The sequence below is a fragment of the Chroicocephalus ridibundus genome, chromosome 3, assembly GCF_963924245.1.
Source record: "Chroicocephalus ridibundus chromosome 3, bChrRid1.1, whole genome shotgun sequence".
Lineage (NCBI taxonomy): Eukaryota > Metazoa > Chordata > Aves > Charadriiformes > Laridae > Chroicocephalus > Chroicocephalus ridibundus.
Genome location: NC_086286.1, coordinates 37,846,821 through 37,870,151, shown reverse-complemented (window position 1 = coordinate 37,870,151; position 23,331 = coordinate 37,846,821). Strand labels below are relative to the sequence as shown.

The 23,331-nt window shown below is 37.3% G+C and overlaps 1 protein-coding gene across 5 annotated transcripts in view; it reads left to right on the top strand.

Annotated features, from left to right (window-relative positions):
* BIRC6 (baculoviral IAP repeat containing 6) overlaps positions 1 to 23,331 on the top strand; it is a 188,023-nt gene that overhangs the window by 15,926 nt on the left and 148,766 nt on the right. For all 5 annotated transcript variants that reach the window (XM_063328808.1, XM_063328811.1, XM_063328812.1 and 2 more), the window contains exons 2-10: positions 876 to 1,057; positions 3,980 to 4,117; positions 4,534 to 4,727; positions 6,636 to 6,747; positions 8,038 to 8,120; positions 9,236 to 9,458; positions 9,559 to 9,719; positions 11,641 to 11,699; positions 13,036 to 14,430. In XM_063328808.1, the coding sequence (XP_063184878.1) occupies positions 876 to 1,057; positions 3,980 to 4,117; positions 4,534 to 4,727; positions 6,636 to 6,747; positions 8,038 to 8,120; positions 9,236 to 9,458; positions 9,559 to 9,719; positions 11,641 to 11,699; positions 13,036 to 14,430 (2,547 nt within the window). The remainder of the gene's footprint in view (positions 1 to 875; positions 1,058 to 3,979; positions 4,118 to 4,533; positions 4,728 to 6,635; positions 6,748 to 8,037; positions 8,121 to 9,235; positions 9,459 to 9,558; positions 9,720 to 11,640; positions 11,700 to 13,035; positions 14,431 to 23,331) is intronic.

Sequence of the window (23,331 nt, the reverse complement as noted above, 5' to 3'; positions counted from 1 at the left end):
AATGAAACTCCTGTTCCTGTGCAACAAGAAGAGATCTATGTTGATGATCCAGCGATTTCAGCTTTGCCCTTTGGACAACGTGTCCATACACTTATACAAACAGTCTGCTTCTGTAGCAGCAGCTTACACTTTTCATGAATTAAAGCGATATGCCTTCTACATGAGATAGCATATTACATGGATTCAGTTTTACAATCCATCCAGCCTTAGACGTGTAATAATGTCAAGTTACATTGAATGTTCCTGGGGATAATATCCATTGCCACAGCCTTTCCTTATTTATCTGCTGACGGTCTTCCTCCACTCCCACCAAACTTCTCTAACCTGTTACTGATACCACGCGTGCAGCACTGAGCAGAAAAAAGCTACCTTAGTGTCTCAAGGAACATGTGTAGCATTGGCATGTGTTAAATGCTCTACTTGGTTTTCAGAAGTTTGAGTATTATTTTGCTTGATGAAATGGAGTTAATCAGCCTTAATGGTAGTTTAGCAATTTTGTTTTGGTTTTCATGCTGATTTGTACAATTTCATTCTTATTATTGGTTGTCAGCTAACATCAAGTGCATCAGGCATCTACATTAGGCTTAAAACACTAGTAGGACTAGTAGGATTCCTGATAGGAGTGGGACTTGAATGATGGCTTCCATTATAGGAATAAAATGGTTGTAATTGTTGATGGGATGCATAGATTTTGTTGGTTTGTTTTTTTTAACATAGGAAATAGAAAAGTTTGGTGGAAGTTGTAGTAGCTAAAGTGCTAGTTTTTGATCATGTCAAGAGGTAAAGATTTTGCTGAAGTGTTACGTTACTTTCTGTAAGGTCATTGTAAAAGCTGTTTTCTAATTGGATCTTGCTTTTTTTCTTTCCCTTTGTAGCTAAACCAGGTGGACGGGTGAAATGTCAGTATATTTCTGCTGTGGATAAAGTGATCTTTGTGGATGATTATGCAGTAGGATGTAGGAAAGATCTCAATGGCATCTTACTGTTAGACACAGCTCTGCAAACGCCTGTTTCAAAACAAGATGACGTGGTTCAGCTTGAATTGCCGGTTACAGAGGTAAGATGTGGAGAGGGGAAAAAAAAAAGAGTATGTAAATAATTCTGTCAGAAATACTGAAACCAGACGTTTGACCCTGAGTTTCTAGTGTATATTAAGAGCATGTCACGGAAAAGTTTCTTAGTTATTAGCTGTCATAGGGCAATAGCTTTTTGCAGTTACCCATATCTTAAACAAATAAGAGATTGCATCATCAAGAGCATGTTATTTCAGATGAAAGAACTTTTTAGTGACCAGAAATAAGGACTCATTTCCAGAGCTTTATCAGTGCTTATGTGTAGAATCTACATGCACTTCCAGAAGTCCGTCTGGGCTTCTAGGCATCCTTGAATTTTTCTGTTTTAGGCTTTCAGGGGGAAAAAGACAATTAAAATCAGCTAATATGGTGTTGCTATGTGTGAAAAATTAATGCTGGAATCTTAACTTTTCTAGCTAGGTCAGTTGGCCTAATGAAAGACTTTTTTTCTCTGCCAACCTGACTTCCCTTTTATGTTTGGACTATCGCAGCTGTAACACGATTCCTCCTGGTTTGAGACAGTATAACCAAGCATTTACTATCATTTTAAGGGAATCTAATGTGTACATTTTTGCTTGGAGTGTAGTGCTTAGGATTTTGTTGCATTGGTTTACCTTCAGCTAACATAGCATTTATTAAGTAAGGTAGCATGTACGTTCTTATTTTCAAGTGTTGCCTAATGCAAGATAGCTAACAATTGCTTCTATTCTAAGGCACTTGGTGATGAGGAAAGTAGTTTTCACCTTTGTAGTGGTCGTGAAGTAAGACCTGGGAAGTAAATCTGTGCAATAATTTTAGTTGCAACTGAGACTAATTCTTTTTTTGGGAAAAGCATTGAGCATCTGCCAATAGTAATATTTAGAATAGTGCTTACAGTCGAAAAAACAAAACTGGACTACAAGATCCAGATTCTGAATCTTTAAAGCACTCTGAGGAAAGAGCACTCCCCACTCATCTCTGTGGGAAATAAATTTATATTGAATTATGCACCACCAACAAAAATTTTCCTGAGCATTCATTTAAAATATTAATGTGCTCTTGAAGTATTGACTAATAGGTGCTTATTATGAACGAAGAATGTGTGTTGTATATGGGGTTTTTAACTACTTGTCTTGAGTGGGAGTAACAGCAATAAAATGTTGCTTCATAGAGGTCTCCCAAAGAGAGCTTTCCAGGTCCCTGCGGCTCGCTGCCACTGGCATCATTTTTATACCCTTTGTGGGTAACTACAAAATCTTGGTACGTGTGGCTGAGTGTGAAAAGACTGACAGAGGTCAGCGTTTCCTTTCCTAAGTTTTGCTGTCACTGGTTTGCAGTCTCACATGGTTCAATACAAACCATAAGTTTGTGTCAGTTTTAGCTAAAGCTTCTTTGTTTCTAAAGAGTTTACAGACCCTTATTTCAAGGTTAAAGTAGAGCACTTCTCTGTAAAGGTCCTTCCTGTAGAAAAAGACTGGAAAATATTATAGTTCAGTAGGAACAGATTTGGGGAGTTCATGGCCAAATCAGTGAGGCGGAAGGAAAAACAGCAGCAGTCTTCATTTCTTACTTTTAAGTTTAAAGAGGAGGTGCACAGACTTCAGAAAACTTTAGTAGATATTAAGCAAATATCATACAAATGCATCAGTCCTCCTCTTTCATCATAGGAAGATCAAGAACCTTTATCCAAGCAAGAGCCTTGATTTTTTGTTAGTCTCTGTAACTTTCCTGCAAATTTTTTCACTTAAATTAAGTAGTCTTTTATACAATTGATCCGCTGGTAGTGCGTTGCATCTTTATGCATTTCTAATCAGCAACATTGACAAGTTATGATACAGCCTCTATGCTGTTTTTACTTTCCCATAAAATACTGTAAATTTATAAACCTCCACCATCTATCTGTTCTTGTGTCATCTGCAAGAGACTTGGGAAGAATGAGATGCCACAAGAATTGCAATTGTTTTTTTTATTGAAATCTGAGAAACAGATACAGCCTTAGCTAGGAGACTGATTTGCCTTATTTCTGTCGTTCTTCCCCTGAACTCCCCAAGGATGTAACGAAGTGGCCATTCTGCCTCGTTCTGCTTGGAGCGGTTTGTGGCTGTTTAAAGGACTGGCTGGGTGTTGCACTTGGGAAACGTTTCCCTGTATTTGTCACTTGAAAGATTTCATATAATGTTTTTCAGATGTTAGCCCACCTAACAACAGATTAGAATACCCTGTGCTTTGCACATAAAGAGTACCTTTAGATCTTACCTGTTAACATGAAGTTAGTAGACAGAGGGACAAGCTAGAAACAGATGAGATTTGGAAGAAAAAACACCTATAAATGGATGTTTATAGCGTTCTTTTCTGGATGCATTATTTCTGAGTTTTAACAATTTCTAGTTTCTAAACTAGCCTGGGGTTTTTTTTCTGCCTCATTTTTCAGCTTCATTATACTAGCATTGTAAGTAACTTATCTCAGATTTTATTGGAACGTTGTTTTCCTCGTTATCATCTACTTTTTTTAAGATACAAAGCTACTCAGAAAAATGTGAAGACTTTTGTTCTTGCTCTCACTTTTTGTCCCTAAAGCTGAATGAATGCTTTTGAAGGGAAAGTGTTGGGCAATAAAATGTCTCCTTAATAGATGTTCTCTTTTAATTGTTTCTATGACTGATTTGTTTAATATTTGGTAATATTGCCCTTGAGGGAACTTGCAGTAATAACTGCCACTGTTGCTGAAGTTTATCCATTGATTGGCCTACAAAGTAGAAATTGGAACTGCTTACTCAACTCTGTGTCTTTTATGGGAATTATGCTGATATAATATATGATAAAGTAGGATATGACAAATTACACTTCCCTGAGTAAGAAACAGGTATAATTTTTGTCTGTAGTTATTCAACATGGATGCTAACTTTTCCTGCACATCTGCATTTTAGGCTCAGCAGCTGTTATCTGCTTGCATAGAAAAAGTAGATGTTTCTAGCACAGAGGGATATGACTTATTCATCACACAACTGAAGGATGGTTTAAAAAATACCTCACATGAAACAGCGGCAAATCATAAAGTTGCAAAGGTAAGAATTTGTCTCTGTACTGTCTAATGTGGATTCCCAAGTCTAATTTGCTTGGCTGCCATTATTGAAGCATACAAAATGCTTGACTTAGTGTGGTGGATTTTGTTTGAAGAGGATGGAAGGTATTATGTGTTCCTTAGTTCTGCTGTGTGAAGTTTCACTTGTTAAGAGAACAAACAAGGTTAGTTTCTTGCCAGTAAACCCAAATAATAAACCCAACAGAGCTTAAAATCTGAAGTTACTGACTTTCCTTGCATTATGTCCATGTTGCTTTTGTGTGTCTGTTCTTGTATTACTTCTTGAAATCAAGAGAGGGTGCAAGATGTGGTTTTGCTTTTGACACTTTTGTGATCTATTTGCTGTTTAGATGTTAAAATTTTAAGATATAAACCAGGCACTTTTTTTTCTTAATTTAGTGGGCAACGGTTACGTTCCACCTTCCTCATCATGTTTTGAAGTCTGTCGCCAGTGCCATTGTAAATGAACTCAAGAAGATAAATCAAAATATTGCTGCCTTACCTGTAGCATCCTCTGTGATGGATAGGTTATCTTACCTCTTACCCAGCGCACGGCCAGAACTTGGTGTGGGACCTGGTCGATCTGTGGACAGGTATATTAAGATAAAATAAGCGATGAATGTGACCCCTTAGTTGTATCAGAGTAAGCTCTTAGATTACTTTAATTTATTTGCCAAAGGAATTAGTCCTATTCTGTACTTTCGTGTTCTTATACATACTGCTAATTAACTGTTTAATGCACAGTACACAATACAATACAATAACGCACAATATACACAATATTACTAAACTTAGAGAAACCTTTGTGGGTGCCACAAGACTGCGTTGTTTGCATTTTGACTTTAATGCCAGGCAAATTGACTTCACTTGGCTCCTAATCCCAAAATACACTTTCAGAAAGGTGACGATTGCAGCCCTAATATAGGTCCCTAGGTGGTACTGTAACTCGTTAGTGTGATATGTTCATCTAGGCTTTATTCTTCGTCATGTTTGATTATGGGTTTTATTGGAACAGTCAGATGTGTATGACTCGTTACTTAAGTTGCTGACTTTACTCAAACTAGTACCGAAACTTTACTGAGACTGCAATGATGAGATGTTCAGAAACTGCATAGCTTTAAGAGCATATGTACAGCTCTTCTCAATGCAAAGAGGGCACTCATTTGTTTACCAAAGACAGAATACATACCATGCTGCGTCATGAGATCAGTTCCTTCATACAAGAAAGATTTATGCCCATGTTTTGTGTTTTAGATGTTTAGGAAGTTGGTACCTTTGCAGAATATATATATACTACTTCTGAACTCTCTAGTCACCTGTTATGTGTTTGGGGTCAGAGAAAATTTTACCTCAGACTGTTGGTTCATCTCTTCCTGATCCAAGTGATACTGTGTACATAAGTGAGCAACCCATTATTTTAACTTCCATAAGCCAAGACTAGTTAGAATACTGATAAATTTTATAAATCTATAAATTATTTCCTTCTTGAAAGTTTTTACACAAATGTTATTTTGCAAGCGTATTATAATTTCTTACAGCTCAAATACTTCAGTAAATTTTATTTCATTCATCTCTTACTTCCCTTCCCCAAGCCTTCATGCCTGCCTGTACCTCGCCATGTTGTATTTTTGATTAGAGCTCTCCAAGATCTGTCTCCTAAGATGGTATAATTGGCAGGGAAGTTGGACTAAATGGTCTCTGAAGGTCCCTTCCAACCCCTACCATTCGTGTGATGACGTGTGATAAAGTCAAGTTAAGACAGCCCTCGTGGGTGTTGCAAGAATAGTTTACTTCCTTCGCTTCCTGGAGAACAAACTGTCAAAGAAAAAGAAAAGCTGATAGTTGTTTCTTAGGTACTATTTCAGATGAGGAACATGCACTGAGTGAAGGTAGAAAAGAGAGGAGCTGCTTTTCTTTGTAGATATTGAGTTGCAGAGGAGTTTGTATTTTGTGACTGAGTAGTTTATAATTTTTAAGTATTATAATATGCAGTGAGGGACGGATGTTGGGGGATTTTGTACTGTGTGTTCAGTTAAGCCTAAAATATCACTTTGGAGTATTTTAAATATGCGTACTCATATCTGTTCAACTAATAAACCCAATTTTTTGCTGCAGTTGTTATGTTAAACAAACAAACTCTCTAGCAGTTATATTGGGCTAGGGTCTGCATCTTCTCTAAATGCAGAGTAGCTTTGGATATCTGATGCTTTCCTGCAGTTAGACCAAATCGGTTACATGGAAGCTTATTTTATTAATCTTGCTTTTAAGGCCCGTAGCTTGTTTTATTGCTTTTGGTCTTTTGCTGAGGATGTACTTTAGGCAACCCGAGTGAGAGAACTTTGTAACTTTTCTGTAATTGTCAATGATAATTTTAATTTATCTATAACTATCTGTGGTATTTCTAATGGTTACTAAAGCATTGAAAATATCTCATAAATAGCTTGCTTTTTTTTTATTCTAAGTGGCAGTTTTGGGTAACATATAACTTTTCACCTTTCTAGGTCTCTGATGTATAGTGAAGCTAACAGACGAGAGACATTCACTTCATGGCCTCATGTGGGTTATAGGTGGGCACAGCCAGATCCTATGGCTCAAGCTGGGTTCTATCACCAGGTAAAGGGTTTAGTTGTTCTTAGTGTGAGTTCCTTAGGGAGCAGGGGAAAAAGTCCTTTTTTTTTTTTTTTTTTTTAATTAATTAAATGGATTCCTTCAATGATACAAAAACCATGATGAAAAAGTTTGTCATTCAGCGCTTTTCAAGTCTCAGGTTTTTTCCGTGCCTTGAGGTTGCTTCTGTTTTTTGTACAGATCACAGAAAATACTGTCCTGAACTTCAGCATATAAAACAAAAAGTATCAAATTGATCTAAGTTAAACAACAATAATGAAGATGAAGTTGGTTGTTGTGTAGAGTCTCTGTTTCTCCTTGTTAAGATTGTTGAGTAAATATTCTTACTTTTTATATTATTAGTAAAGCAAAAAAAAGCAGTAAGCTAGATGTTGGAGTTCTCTAACTGTACTCTCCTAGCGGGACTTAAACTGTGTTGTAACAAACAATGGTCCTAGGTCACACTACTAAATTATTAAGCTTAGTGAATAAATACAACCTCAACTTTTTATTCCACTACTTTTGCTTATTTCCATTTTTCATTCTTTGAAATTATTTCTGCTATAAAAAAAAATTTGTGGTGTGGATTTACATAACAATGGGTAGGCAGTGCATATAATTTGACATCAATATTATCTGCCTCATTATGTCAACTGCAAAGCCTGATAGGTGCAAGTGGATAACGTTTTTGGAGTATTTCTTAAGCTTGTTCAGGAGAAGAAATGCAGGGAATTCATATGTTAGAATTGCATCTGCATATTCCCAAGCATATCTTGGCAACTTGAAATGTGGTCATGAAAATACTAAATTTTAAGAGAATGGAAGTTTGCATTCTTTTCCACTTCGGCTAGTGACAACTGTTCTTTGCAGAGGAGTCATACAGAATGCTTTATATTCCAGCAGATTGAAGGCGTAATAGGAAATATTTGTTTAACCTATCTTTTTCCAAGCATGCAGATGTGCAGTTATTCTGCTGATGTTCTAAATTTTTTGAACCTTCTGAACTTTTTCCAAGGGGGAAAAAAAAAAAGTCTTAGCAGTTTTGCTGAGTTCTGTTCTATGTCTGTGTCATTTTTATGCAGTGGCTTGCACGGGTGTTGGTTCTGAATCTCTTCTATAGTAATGTGGTGTATCCATTTTTTTCTTTTTTTTTTTTTAAATGTGAAATACTGCTACTTTATAGTATGTAATTTATGGTGCTTTGCTATGACACTAGGAGAAGGAGGGGACTTGATCACTTAGTGTTTTGTAGTACACAGCTATATATGTTTCAAGTGTTTCTTTGTATTTTTATAGCCTGCTTCATCAGGAGATGACAGAGCCATGTGCTTTACCTGTAGTGTGTGTTTGGTATGCTGGGAGCCCACAGATGAACCTTGGTAAGTTTAATGATGTTTGGCATAGAGTAGGACTGTCACTGACAAGAATGGATTTCCAGTATGATTCCATGGGACAAATCACACATTAATTCCCTGTGCTATGTCAAACTTCTTTGTAATACTAAACCCGAGAAGTTGTAGTTGGTTTTATTTCTTAATTCTGATTTGCCTGTTTAATTTGAAATTGTTCCAAGGCGAAGATGGCAGCCAACTCTTCTTTGCAGGGATGTAAACTCAATCTTCTGTATGACTGTGGTGACTAGAACACATTTTAAAGTTCTTAAACTGCAATGGCCATGCAGTGCATATTTGCCTTTTATGTCAAGTTGCAAGACCCGTTACTAGTTTCCTGAATCAGCTAAAATTGCGCATAGGAACAAAAATGCAGGACCTTATACTGATTTTAAAAGGGTTCTGAATGTAATTTTTGTTTTGTTTATTTGGTAATTTATAATTGTGATTTGAGCATGTCAGATTCATGACTTGCTGGAAACTTTGCCTTGTAATATTATCCTCATAATCCTTGTCTCCACCTTTTCCTTGTTAGTTTCCATATATTTTGTAGTAGTGTAATTGCTCTTTGCCATGTCTCTGCCTTAGGTATATATTGAGATTAGAAGGTTTTTTTCATGGTTCTTAGTCACTGTGTCATTCAGAACTGTGTTCAGTTTTGATTGGTTTAAGTGTGGATGTAGAACTAAAGACTGGACGTTGCTTCATCTTACTAAGGCTATTTATAATAATATCACATTGGTGTTCTCATGTACGCTCTATAGAATTTAGTTTGCACTTCTCTTCATGAGGACATTACGGACTACTGCCTATAGGACAATTATTTTTTTAAACGGACTAATTATATTAAGAGCACTGTGTGTAGATTCCTCCATTTGAATATGAATATCCATTAAGTGGTCAAAGGCTTTAATACAGTCTGCTATTGAGAAACAGCAGGGAAAGCTGCATTAGTAACTTCAGAACTCTCTTGTGTGGTTGACTGCAGTACAGTTCAAACAGTTCAGTTTCAGCTTCACTTCAAGGGCTGAGTTTGTATATGACGTGTATATTTTTCACAGTAAGAAATCAATCTTTGCTATGTTTGTTTTTAATATGAAAAGGTCTGAACATGAGAGACATTCCCCGAACTGCCCATTTGTCAAGGGTGAGCACACTCAGAATGTACCTCTTTCAGTCACACTGGCAACAAGTCCAGCACAATTTCCCTGCACAGATGGCACTGACAGAATAGCCTGCTTTGGATCTGGAAGTTGCCCTCATTTTCTAGCTGCTGCAACAAAACGAGGAAAGATCTGCATATGGGATGTCTCCAAACTTATGAAGGTATATAATATAAACAACCAGGTTTTATTAACTATTTACTGATTAAGCATATCTTGATTTAAACCAAAGACCTCTTCTGTTTTTTGTTGTTATTTCTCAGGTCCACTTAAAATTTGAGATCAATGCATATGATCCAGCTATTGTGCAGCAACTTATGTTATCAGGAGAACAGAGCTCAGGGGTTGACTCAAGGAGACCAACACTAGCTTGGCTAGAAGATTCATCCAGCTGCTCAGATATACCAAAATTAGAAGGAGACAGGTATGCCAATCTACAAAATTAGAAATACGAAATGCTGCTGTGTAAGTGGTAAATGCCATTTAGTCAAGTTATGCTTTGTGAAACATGAGATTGGTAAGATTTATTTTTTTTCATGGAGGTGATTTTTTTTTAAACACTGTGTATCTGTACACAATTCAGCTCTTCAAAAACAATAATCTAAATTTCTGTCTTTAAAGCCAGTTCCATCTTATTCCTGCTGTTTCAGTTTTTATACTCCACTAACAGAGAGGTACCAAATCTCATTGCTGCCCTGTGCTGATGTTCCAGATGCAGAGAAAAAAGAGAAAGGATTATAAGTTTTGGAACAGCTTTTCATTTTAGTTATGGATTATGCGGTTTGGGTTTTGAAAGTGAAGACTACTGGCAGACTTCTGGAACATGCTTTTCTCCGATTGCTTCTCTGTAGTTTCTGGTTATGTCATTCTGAAAATAAATGATGTGGGCGTGCTAGGAATTGCTTTCATTTTGTACCTTTAACCACGTGCATACAGGCTCTATAAACAGTTACGCAGTCCTGTCGCAAACTTTTAGATAAGCTAGAGGGTATGCCAGTGCTTAGAAAGTGTCATGTGAAAAAAAGCAGTATTCTTTCATTTATGCTTCTTACAGTCTCTTACTGGAAACTATTTTCTCATATTACCAAAACTCAAACGAAAAAGTGAATGATTATTGGAAAGCTTAGAACAAAAGGTGTTTGGGGAGCCTTGCTATTTTTCTGAATGTTTCTTCTTAAACTTCAGCATCATGGAAAGTAACAGTAGTGCTACATGCACAGGAAAGTAAATCTTTGGTTTTAAGCTTGGTGTGATTCCCACATTACTGTAGAGCAAAGGTGAAGCTTGCCGTTGTGAAGAGGGTATGTAGAAATGTGGGCAACATCAGAGTGTGGGGCCTAACAGCTGCTGGGGCCTCGACTTCCACTGTAGCTTTAGGGCTGTAAACACCTTCAGAGTTAAAGAATTAAGCAAATTTAAAGAGCTGATTAAAGGATAGTTACAATCATACTGCGAAGAACTAAGTGTCTTTCACTTCACTTAACCTACGTGAAATTTACTGTCACTTTCCAACTCAAGAGGAAGCTGGATGAGAATCAAAGTATTGAATTGTCGCTGTCTTGTTGTGAAGTAAAGGTTGATCAGGTTTGAGCCAAAAAAGATCTTTCTTGGGCATGAGGAAGCATCCAGTTTGTTCAAATTTGGGGATCCAGCTAGGCACTGTGAGTAGTTATACCTGAAGCTGCAAAGGCACTACTGTTCTTCCTGTGTGTGAAGAGTCTGTAATAGAACATCGTTTCTTATGTTGGAGAAGCCAGATGCGTAAAATCTTCGTGTATTCTTAGAACTACTGAAGGGCCTATTTCTCTTGAAGGGGTATATTGAACAGAATCTGCCTTTATGAAAAAATTATTCATCTAGTAGTGTTTTTAAAAGCAACACGCTGTTCATACACCCTTTCCATACTAGCTACAAAATCGCCTTGATAGAATTGAAGACCAGTCTGGCAGCTCCAGTTTTCAGAGACTGTTTTGAGGAGCTTTGAATAAGGTCCCATCAGTTTTTAGAGGTTTTGCCTGGTTGGTTTTGTTTTTCTTGGAAAGACTCCTGAGAACTGGCTTTCATTTTAATTCCATTTATGTCTGAATTGTTGTGAATACAATAGTAGAAAGAGGCAAATAGAAAGCTTGTCTACTGGTTCAATGAAGGAGGAAAAAAAAGTCTTTATATTGTTACTGTCTGTGAGGAGCTCATCAATGGGCATACAATGCTTACTAAAGAAATTCCAGCTTTTAATGCACATTGTATATTTTACTAAATTATTTTTTCAATTTAATTGAAAATAAGAACGCAGCTATAGTGTACGTGGTGTCATTCATGCTTTTTTTTTTTTTTTTTTTTTTTAGTGATGACCTACTGGAGGATTCAGACAGTGAAGAGCATTCCAGATCGGAATCTGTGACAGGTAGGTTATATCTGATCCATGTGATAGTTTAGAGGTCAGGAGGGCAACTGTTCTCAGGCTTTTAAAAAAAGCCCTGTCAAAAGCAAAGGATATTATATGCATTATAATAGAAAAAAGAAGAAAGATTGACCTTGCAAGCAATGCCAATATTTAAGTCACTGTTTGTGTGGTGGAGAGATTACAGACAGGAGAAAAGAAGAATCCTACTTTGTTGGTTAATAAATGTCTTATTTGACAACAAGCATTGCTTATCTTGCTGTCAATAAAACACACAAACCAAGTTAAAAGAACTTGCTTAGAACAGGAACAAATTATAGTTGTACAAAAGCCTTTAAATTCAGGGGACTGCCAGAGAGGATTCCTGTATCTTGATTGTTTCCCTGTGGGTATGCACTTTGATAGAGTATTTCTTTTCCTGAATAAAGATTTCATGTGGAAGCAGAACAGTGCTATGCACAGTGTTCTTGTATTATTTTCTTAGAAGTTGAATCAGAAATTTTGATGGGAGGGAGGATTACGTGCTTATTTTCCATAATACAGTTTACATCTTTGAATAAGGATCAGCAAGTGGGGAAAAAAAGAACACGTGCATGTGCATCCACAAGGATTTTTTTTCAATGAACGTATTAGCAAAGGTGGTACTCTGGCATTTATGCTTAAATCACCTCTTAATCTGGTTTTGTACTGTGTCCTTTCTGATCTTTTAAATCTTGATGTTACTTAGTTGAACTCTTCTGATGCATTGTTATTCTTGCAGTACCGTTTAATTTGATCAGGCTATCTCTTCTAAGTTTTCACTGGGTTTTGTTTTGTAATAGCCTGGCGTTCTTTCTATTAGGTGATGTGTTACATGGTGGGTAGTACCAAGTTTTAGAGTAAAATGACATGTTTTTCAACTGAGATTGGAGAATGAATCCGCAGAATTGCAGATACTTGATGGTACTGGATTGTCTAGGGAGGAAGGGGAATAATATATGGCAGAACATGAGTTGTGTTAGTTAGATTAGTTGTATTGCAGTATGGTGGTCTAGCCAAGTAGAGTAGTTGGTAGAAAGATAGTGCTGTTAACTGGGAGACTTGTTACAAAGGCTAATGTCCTGTTGTCTTTACTTTCACTCTTGCTGATAAAATTAGGAGAACCATTAGTCTATGTGGAAGGAATATTTCTGTGCCTCTTATGGTTTCTTGACTCTCAAATCTTGAACATACGGAATGTTTTAACATATTGAAACTCCAGAGCAGTGACTTTTTGCTTATTTATGAGGATAAGTCCGTAATATATGCAATATGATTCCTTTTTTGAACATATATTATGTTTAACATTTTTGTTTTAAAGGGCATACATCACAAAAAGAAACGATGGAAGTCAGCCTTGATATAACAGCTCTCAGTGTTCTTCAGCAACCTGAAAAACTTCAGTGGGAAATTGTTGCAAATGTTCTGGAAGACACGGTTAAGGATCTAGAAGAACTTGGGGCAAACCCCTGTTTGGCCAACTGTAAGAGTGAAAAGATGAAGGAAAAACATCTAGAACAACACAACATTCCCTTTCCTTGTTTATTAGCTGGAGGTCTATTAACATACAAATCACCTGCTACCTCTCCTGTTAGCAGTAACTCTCAGAGGTCACTGGATGGCTTAAGTAGGACTCGAGGTGAGAGTGTCTCGGAACAGGGATCAACTGACAATGAATCCTGCACTAACTCAGAACTGAATTCCCCTCTGGTAAGGAGGACTTTACCTGTATTGCTGCTATACAGCATTAAGGAGTCTGATGAAAAAGCAGGAAAACTCTTTTCACAGATGAACAATATTATGAGTAAAAGTATACACGATGATGGTTTCACAGTTCCACAGATCATTGAAATGGAGCTGGACAGTCAGGAACAGTTGCTGTTACAGGATCCCCCTGTGACTTACATTCAGCAGTTTGCAGATGCTGCAGCCAACTTAACTTCTCCGGACTCGGACAAGTGGAGCTCTATGGTTCCCAAGCCTGGGACTTTGGTTCAGTGCCTGCGTCTGCCAAAGTTTGCAGAGGAGGAGAACCTGTGTGTAGATTCAATCACTCCTTGTGCAGATGGAGTTCATTTGTTAGTAGGACTGCGGACTTGTCCTGTCGAATCTCTGAGTGCAATAAATCAAGTAGAGGCCTTGAATAATTTAAATAAATTAAACTCGGCATTATGTAATAGAAGGAAGGGGGAGCTAGAATCAAGTCTTGCTGTAGTGAATGGCACAAGTATTGATGTAATCCAACATGAGTCACCAGCAGATGTACCAACTCCTTTAATAATTCAACCTGAACAGAGAAGTGTTAGTGGTGGATACCTAGTGCTTTATAAGATGAATTATGCCACTAGAATAGTTACTCTAGAGGAGGAACCGGTAAAAATCCAGCATATCAAAGACCCCCAAGACACAATTACCTCAATGATTTTGCTCCCACCAGATATATTGGATAATCGAGAGGATGACTGTGAGGAGCCTGTAGAGGAAATACAATTAACTTCTAAAAATGGCAGTGGGAGAGAGAGAAGATCTGAGATCTCTACTCTTGGGCACCTGGTAATAACTACTCAGGGAGGATATGTAAAAATACTAGATCTTTCGAACTTTGAAATTCTGGCCAAAGTGGAGCCACCTAAAAAAGAGGGCACTGAGGAACCAGATATGTTTGTCTCTGTGATATACTGTTCGGGCACAGACAGATTGTGTGCATGCACCAAAGGTAAGACTTTTCTTAAAAAAATTTTTTTAATGTTTGAATTGACTGTATTTGGATTATATTATAGAATATTAGAATCTAAGTTTCAAAACAGTCCAAATTCCATTGAATTTGTGTACAGTTTAATTCTCTTCTAGGAAACATGGACTCTAGTTAATTCCTCATTTTAAATGTAGATTTTAATCTCTAAAATGGGAATAACTCTTGGGTATGTTCAGTATACTGGTAAATTTATTCTTGTAGAGGCACAGATTTTCTTAAATCGAAAGCAAATTAAAGTAATTCTTGTATGTAATTGTTTCAGTGCTAGAGATCCATGTTTCGGAAAAATGTCTCCTGTTTGTAATTGGCGATATTCAAGAGGGTAGAGAAGATAATGCTTTTATACCTTATTCAATTGATCAATTGCATCTTCTTTCAAATAGGGCTGCTGGTTCTGTTACAGGTCTTTGCAATTGGGATTACGCTTTCTTGAGCACGAGAACCAGACTATCCATGCAGGATTGTTAAACCTTTTTCAAACTGAACACGAGACATTTTGGGGGAAGGGTATGAGGGGAGCGTAACTCAAGTCCGGGCAACTGCTACTTCGTAGAAGCCCCTAAACCACCCCACACCTCCCCACCTCCTCGTGTCACACTGGGGCAGTGGAAACAGCTCTGGCTGGCATCCAGCTGAGTTCCTCCATGCACCAATGTCTCATTTAGTTCTCCTGCACTTGAATGTAGCTCTGGTGGAAGTGCTTAGCCTCTCAGATGGGCTAAGCTGATGGGATGGTTCACACATTTGAAATGAACTCCCACCAATATTATGTTGAATTTTATTTCTACCAGAAGATTTTGAATTGACGTGTTTCCTCCTTTCATCATGTCACGTTGATTACACCATCCTCTATGAGCGGTTGTTAAATTCAAATCAGATTTACCTGTTATTTTCAACAGATAACATCAGGCTTATTGTAAAAGATCTCATGTCTGTTAAGGCCCTGTGTTGATCACTTACCTACCAAGATTTTTAGCAGTGGAGATTTTATATTTGCTTTTTTAGTGTGGATGAAAACATCAGGTATTAGCAACTATTATTTATGTTTGCAGATTCCCAATGGAAACATTCATATTTACTAAATTGTTCTCTTTTGGTAACTGCATTTGAGGAAATGTCTTATTAAACATTTTTAGCTTTATTTAATAATGCACGCTTTTCCTAGTTAAAATGAAACTCTAACTGAAAGGTTAATTGTCTTTGAAAACTGTTAGTATATCATATCCATGTCATAATGTTTTTATCTATACTTTGCTGATCAAACTGCAGTCCCATTTAAAAAAAAAACCAGACCTTGCTAAGGTTTTTCTTCTGCAGAATTGTACTACTAATTAATTTCTTTCTTACATCAAATCTATTCTGTCTGTCTAGGGTTTTAAGATTAATGATAAAAGTTAAAGGGCTTATCGTGACTGTGCACGGTACTTTCCCATCCAGTGTTAGCGTGTTTGGTAATTCTATTGTTGTAGCATTTGGTATTATCTAAACCTGTTTGGGGACTTTGATTGTAAGATATGCAGGTCTGTTGAGTTGGGAGCATTTATTCTGTGTGCGTAGGAGTATTTGTCTCTTCTGCCTAGATAACCACCACCTCTGTTACTGACTGGAGAATACTTCATCTTCCTCATAATAGACAAGCACGTCATTCTGCTTTTTCAGTGACTATCTCTGTATTTTTTCCTCTCTGAGAGTGTTGTAATATCCGTCTAGTAATTTATAAATAGCTTTGCTGTGACTCCTTTTTTTCTTGATGCCTTTAAGATGACTCGGATTTTCGTTTTTTCCTTCTGCAGTCCTATGTGCCACAGGTATCCCTCTGCCTTCAAGTTTCCTCTTTTGAATATAGTCCTTTGATAACTCTTCATTTTATATTTTTTTATCTGTTGAATTATTCTTATCGTTCGTTTACACCCGCTGCTCCTCCATTTGGATCTTGATTTTCCGTTCTGCAGCCAGATTAGAATGAACTTCAGAATTCTTTATTTTCATTGTTTAAATGTTTTTAGAAGCTTTCAATTTCTATTCCTTTTTAAATATTACAGTCACTTCTTGTGGTACAATTTTTCTCACTTTTGAGAAATTAAGTCAAAAAGCCATCATAAATATTTAGGAACCAATGTCCATTAGACACCTGGATTTCAGGGTCTGATACCAGCGTCTGAAGCCTCGGAGTCCTAACCTCATGCCTAAATATGAAGATTTGTAAAGAATGGCTTGATCTTAAATGTTTATAAATAACAGTACTGCATAAAATTCAGGAATACTAAAAGAAAAACCAAATTAAAAAGCTCGACTATTAATATAGCTTTTCAATCCTACATCTTAATGTACATTTGAAAAACAATTGAAGGAATAAGTTTTGCATAATTTTTCTTGTTTTGAATCATAACCATCCTGTAATCTTTCTGCGTAAGTGAGTGAAATTGCTTGCTTACCTGCTAGGCAGATGAAGATTATATTTATATTTTTTTTCTTCTTAAATGCAGTTTTCTTAGGCTTCTTCCAAAATCACTTTGAGGTCTTAGCTCCTCTATATTTACTACCACGTATGGGATGGTGGCTGCAGTCTGACAGCATTAGGAAAATATGTGTTGAAAGTAGAATAGCTATATTCACTGATGTATTTAATGTTAATCCTTCTAGCAAGTAGCTAGAAGATATAAGTGAAAATGCAGGTTTGGAACCTACATGCACTGGAAATGCTTGGATGTTGTTGGAAAACTATTCAAGAATATAAACTGAGCAGTATATTCTTTCCTGTTTACTTGCTTGGATGGTGGGAGTAGGCAAAGAGGTACTTTAATGTCTGAAAGTTTTGGATGTAGAATAGCTGCTTTTTTTTTTCTGCTGCTCCTGCTTGTTGACATATTATTGTCATTGGTAGATCGTGTCATTTTTCCCATAGCTGCCTCTAAGATATAACTGAAAAGAAACCTCTGTGTGAATGGGTGTTTCAGGGTTTGAGTCCTTTCATGTAAAGATGTTTTAGACCTTCATTTGACATTATCCATCTTTGTGAGTTGGGAATAATTATTCTTATCCTGCTTCAAAAGGAGGTTTCCTCTTGGTGTCAGCTTCAGGTGCTTCTCTCTTTCTGCAAGGATTACCTGGAGTTGACCTCTGGGGGGAAATGTGCAAGTATATTCTTGGTTCCAGTTCTGTTAAGGAAACATGGTGGACTTTCATGTCTTTGTATTTTGCTTTCTTCTCTTCCCCTTGGCCCAGGTACACTATACTTAATATCCCTCTTAGTAGTGCTTTGTGTGTTATCATATGGGAGTTTTAAACATTTTGTCTTGTGTTGTTAATATAAAACAGCTTTAATTCTGCTTTTGCAGCATCCAAAATAATCCAGAATTCTTTATTACAAAACTATGCAGTAGGCTGACAGGTATTGTTTTTGAATAGGGTTACAGCTATAGGGTCGTCTTTTGATGATATTTGAAGCCTGTTATCTGGTGTTTAAGAGGATCACATATAGTTTGTTTTGGATGTATAAATTTCTAGAACTACGGTTGTCACCACCTTCTTTAAGTCTCAGTTTTCACCTAACCATATTTCTTTTTTTAAATTACAGTCCTATCAAAAATTACTGAAGAAAGCGGTTCACACCATACATCCCACTTTCTTCTTTCGTTGGGTTTGTTTTGAATTGTTTTCTTAGTTTAGCTGCTTAGCTGTGCTTGCCATTCAGGTAATTTTGTTGAACTTTGCTTTAGAGTATGGAAGGAGGTGGAAAAATGGACGTATCTGAAATGTTCCTTTTTTACTCTAACATAAAGGTGCAAATCGCTGCTTGTAGTTTGGGCAGTTTTGAAAATTATGCATGCTTGTGTTTCTGGGAGTATTTTTAAAAAGATCATTAAGAATTGTCAATTTTCTGTCTTTCATTGCTACTGATGTTCTCCCTTGTCAAGTTAGAGAGCTTCAGACACTGAAGTTCCTGAAGAAGTATTATTGAGTAGGAAAGTGAGGTGGCATTTCAGACAAATGCTACGAGAAGTGGAAATGTTCATGTTGTTGTGGTGAAACAGGTACTTCCCTGCCAGATGGTCTGGTTGAGTAGGTGTTAAAATCTGTGTGATCTGTTTGAGTGCTTGAGTTCCTTCTAGTGAGTGAAGCATTCCTGCGTTGTGAAATTTGCAATCTAATTTTTTCACTAATCTACTTTTTGAATGTCTGTGGTGAGTGAAGGTTTTACAGTAAATCATTTCCCTGTGGAGTCCCACTGAAAATGCTAGTATTTGTTTTTGCATTACATCTAAGGAAATATTTCTCAACAGAAACTCAATTTGATTTTTAAGAAGTGGTTCTTCAGTAGTCCCCTAAACTCATTTAGTTATATTTTCAGTTTAATTTTTTGGAAGTCATTTGGTGAAAAGCAGGGGGGAAAATGACGTTTTTCTACTTGTTTTCATCATAAGAAAGAAAAACTTTAGTGTCTTCTTGATCTAGCAATTCTCTTTTCTGTCTATATTGCTTCAGCTGACAGCTCCAATTGAAGTTCCCCTAAACAGCTTCTCGCACATAGCTATTCCTATATTGCATCAGGTCTTTTGAATATTGGGTTTTTTTGAATTAATCAGAGTTGGAAGCTGTAAAAGAAAACCATGAACACTGAATGTAATCCATCATGTACATTTGTATCTTACTGATTGTTTTACACTTTCATTTATAAGCACTTTTTCCTTTAGGTGTCTGTTTTGTGATTCTGCTTTTTTTACTCTTCTTTTCTATATGCATAATTCTCCTAAATTCTTGCCTGCGGTGTTATATTATAACAAGAGTTTTTCTGATCCCTGCCCTTTGTTGGAGAAAGTGTTTTTTTCAGACTGAAGTTTGGTATGTTGAAAGTGAGTTGTCTGTGCTAATTTTTCTGGTTGATAGCCTGGCAGAACTGGATGTCAGTTTTATACATTTCAGAATTGATTCCCCCAAATCCTGTACCTTTCAATTAAAACAGATTTCTTGCTCTTGAGTTGTATATAGTGTATGAACTACTCTCCCTAGATTTTTTTTCTGGTTTTGTTTGGATGTCTTATTTGTCTTTTCCATGTCATTAGGCTTTGCCAGCTTTGCATACTGGTGTATTTGAAGTTCAGGAGTCAATTTAGTGTTTTCAGTTTTCTGCCTTCATAGGCAACGCGGTCTAACAGGACTGGGGAGAGGTCGAGTTTTTCCACATCAGAATTAGTGTTGGAAGTGATGCCAAGCGATCATCTTCAAGTCAGGATCAGTAACACCCATTCAGAACCAGAGTACTGATCAGCCTGTTTTTGAAGATCTTCCACGTGGAGATTTAAGAGTCTACTCGTGAAATTTCTTCTGTTGCATGCAGTCCTCGATGATATTTTTTTTTTCCTTAGAGTATAGCCTGTATCATCTTTGCTGATTGGAGTCATTACTGTCCTCTATGAACATGGCAAAGAGATTGCTTCAAAAAAGGAGGAGAAGACAGAGTTTATTTAGGTACTGTCCTTCTCCAACCATTTATTTCCTTAAGCTGAATATCTCCAATCCTTTTAAACTTTCCTCAGGGGCATTGGAAAAAAGCCAACCCAATCTCCCCTCTCAAAAGACCTGCTCAAGTCAGTCCACATGTTTCTTGGCGAGATACCCAAACCTAGGCACAGTAATCCTACGTATGTCTTTGAATGGAACAGAAGAATTCCTTAGCAGCTCTGCAGTCTGTACATGCCATGTGTGCGTATACATAGTGGGATGTTTGCACTTTAGAGCAGGAAATTGAATCAGGTTTATCTTCTGACTCATAAGAGCCTCTTTTAAAAAAACTGCTGGCTAGCTGATTTTTCTTCATTCTGTAATAGTGCATTTAATTATTTCTCGCTTGGCATAGTAGCTTTCACTTGTCCCTATTCAATTGCATTCTATTTTTTCATAAGCTGGGATGGAATTTTACAGCTGAAATCTCCAAGAATAGTGTAAATTCTGGTGGAGTGAGGTTTTGGGGAGGCTTTCTTGAGGACATTTTTCAAGTGTTCTGAACAAGTACGTTTAGAGCTCACCCTTTCTCTACAGCCCAGTGGTGAGACGTGGAGGGCTAGAAGTGTTCTAGTGAATAGTTTCCTGTGGGTATGCCTTCGTTTTCTTAATTTCTTCAATTGTTCGGGTTCAACTATGTCCTTGTGTTGTGATTTGCAATCGGCAATTGTATCACTCTTCCAGACTCCTGCCAGGGTGTAGGATACGTTGAGGATACTGAACGTTTCACCAGGTTGGCTTTGACTGCAGTGACCTCGTCTCTGACATGTTCTCTAACTTGTGCCAATGCTGCTTTCCTGGAACCAGTAACTGTTTTGCCAGAAGGACGGTTGGAATTTATTTGGATGGATTTATGGTTCTTATGTTCTGTTTGTATAACCCAGCAGCTTCTTGAGTCCAAGAAAATTACAGATTTAAAATTCAATTCAGAATTAAATTAAGTGTTTTGAATGTGTTACCCATTACTTTCGGGAAGTATAGTGATGGTGGTTTCCAATTCATCTCCTTTGTGATCACTGAGTACATCAGTGTCAGCTTTCATATCTTCTTGGTAGTGCAACAGAAGCATTTATTGCCTCTGCCAAAGTGATAGAAGCAGAGGAGTCTTCAGGTAAACTACTACTTACTATGTTTGCTACTTGGCTAGAATCAGAAAGCACGAGATGAGTCACTGTTTCAGCCTAGTAGTGCATACCATGAGCCAGTAGTAATGCTTTCCCCCCACACACACCATGACTTTTGCACAGATTTCTTTTCCTGGCGCTTGACTGTAGGAACTATGATATCCTTGAAACAAAATTAAGCATGCATCATCAGAACGTCGTCTTTGGATGTTCTAGGAGAACAAATGCCTCCTTTGTGATACAGAAACAAAGCCACCTACAGGATTTTGGAAAGCATGCATAAGTACCAATAATTTTGTAGGCTAATACTGTGTAACTGAAGTTCATGATAAACTTCTTTACAGAAGCTTTTTAAAAACAGATATGAGGAAGTGAGATATCTCAAATTTAGCACAAAATTTTTCTTGGAAAAGTGCTGGAGTCTTTCAGGAATGCAGGGATTGTGACTCTCTCTTCCTCTTGTAGTGTGAATTAAATGGTAAGGATGTTTGTTGTTGCTGTTAATTAGTGACAGAAACTCAGAAACTTGGTTTAAGAACCAAGGTTTTGTTTCTTTTAAAACCAAACCCTACCCAACAATCTACAGAGTAAGTGAGACCTTGGCATAACTTTCCCTTAGAAAAACACACAACTTTCTGAAGTTCTCCAGTGTTTCTCCTTCCGTGAGCCATAAAACTGGCAGATGGTGCAAATCAGTAGGTTGAACTTCCGTTGCATGAGGGTGTACTTTATTTCCAGGACGGGAGATTATCTGGTTTTGGTTGTTGAGATCATTCTGATCATTGATCTTTGAGCACTAAACAGAATGGGAAACTAACTGAGGTTTGGCTTATTACCAAATGAAACTGTCAAGGTCTGTTTTTTCTAATGTGTCCCTAATTCTCTTTGTTTGAGGAAAATTGCTCGTTTGTGAGCTGTTTAATTTTAAGGAAACTCATTATAAGTGTTATTTGCTAGAACTACTTTTTTTTCCCCTCCACACTTGGGATCTACTGTTCTGCACCAGGCGCGGGTGGGTTGGGGCTGAGAGAGGGGCGGTACAGGCTTCTTACTGGATCTCAGGGAGAAAGGCCCCACCAACAAATGGCTTAACGGTCTAATGAAGTAGCTGTTTTAATAAGAGAAATGTAGATAGTGAGAAAGTCTCACATCCCTTCAGATGCTGTGAGCCCTCCTTTCGTGCATTGTCACCCAGACCCTGAGTGGATTTTCCCACAGCACACTGTGCAGATCCTGTACATGGAGAGCTTCTTCCTTGTTGGTTGTTTGAGCTGTTATTTTCCTCTTTTTATTCTGTCTTCTTAAAACATCTGTTTTATTAAGCCATTTGCTGTTGGGCCTTTCTTCTTGAGATCCAGCAGAAAACACGTACCAGCTCTTTCTGTGCCTTCTCTGTACTTGTCTCACGCTCGCGCCCTGCCTCACTGTGCCTTTGTTGCTCTCTGTTTTGCTCCCCTCACAGTGCAGAGCGTGTAGTTGCTGATTGTGCTTTTATCTTGGGTTTTTATTATATATATCGTCTCGAGGTTTTTTTGTTTCAGATTACCTGGATAATTTGCATAACAGGGTTTGTCATAACATTAGTCAGATGCTGAAGGACAGTCTGTAATCAATTTTCAGAAAAGCTATTGAAGGGCTACCCTAGGATTTTCCTCTCTGTTTAAATCCTACTGATTACGATTTTTGTAACTTCTGAAACTGTTAACAGCCCTTTCTCTCCCCCCAACCTTTATGTAAATTTGAGCGTTCCTTCTCGGTGACTTCTCTGTAGATGACAGAATTCATCTGTGTATATAGTGGTGAATAATGGGCAACTTCCTTGAATGATTTCAAGCTTCCATCAAAACATTGTGTCCACTGAAAATTTTGCACTTCCTCTTTTGACTGTTGACCTGATCGGTGTTATAATTCCAGGTTTGATGAAATAATGTGAAGAGCCCCTTAGTTAGGAGAGCTCAGTGGGGAAATGATTTTTCAATTATCAAATATTCAACTTTAAAAGGAAATTTATGCCACCTCTACAAACAACGTAGTATAGGCCTTCAGTTGACGTGATGGAATATTTTCTGTTTAAAGCATGATTTAGATTATGGAAAGTGTCATAATTTCCATTGAGGTTTCCTTAGTTAACTACCTTTTAACTCCCCTCCCTCCTAATTTTGTTTTTCCTTTGATGCCATTTACAACAGGAGTCAGTATTTTTGTAGTTCTGTTTTGTGTTTACCCTGTAAACATT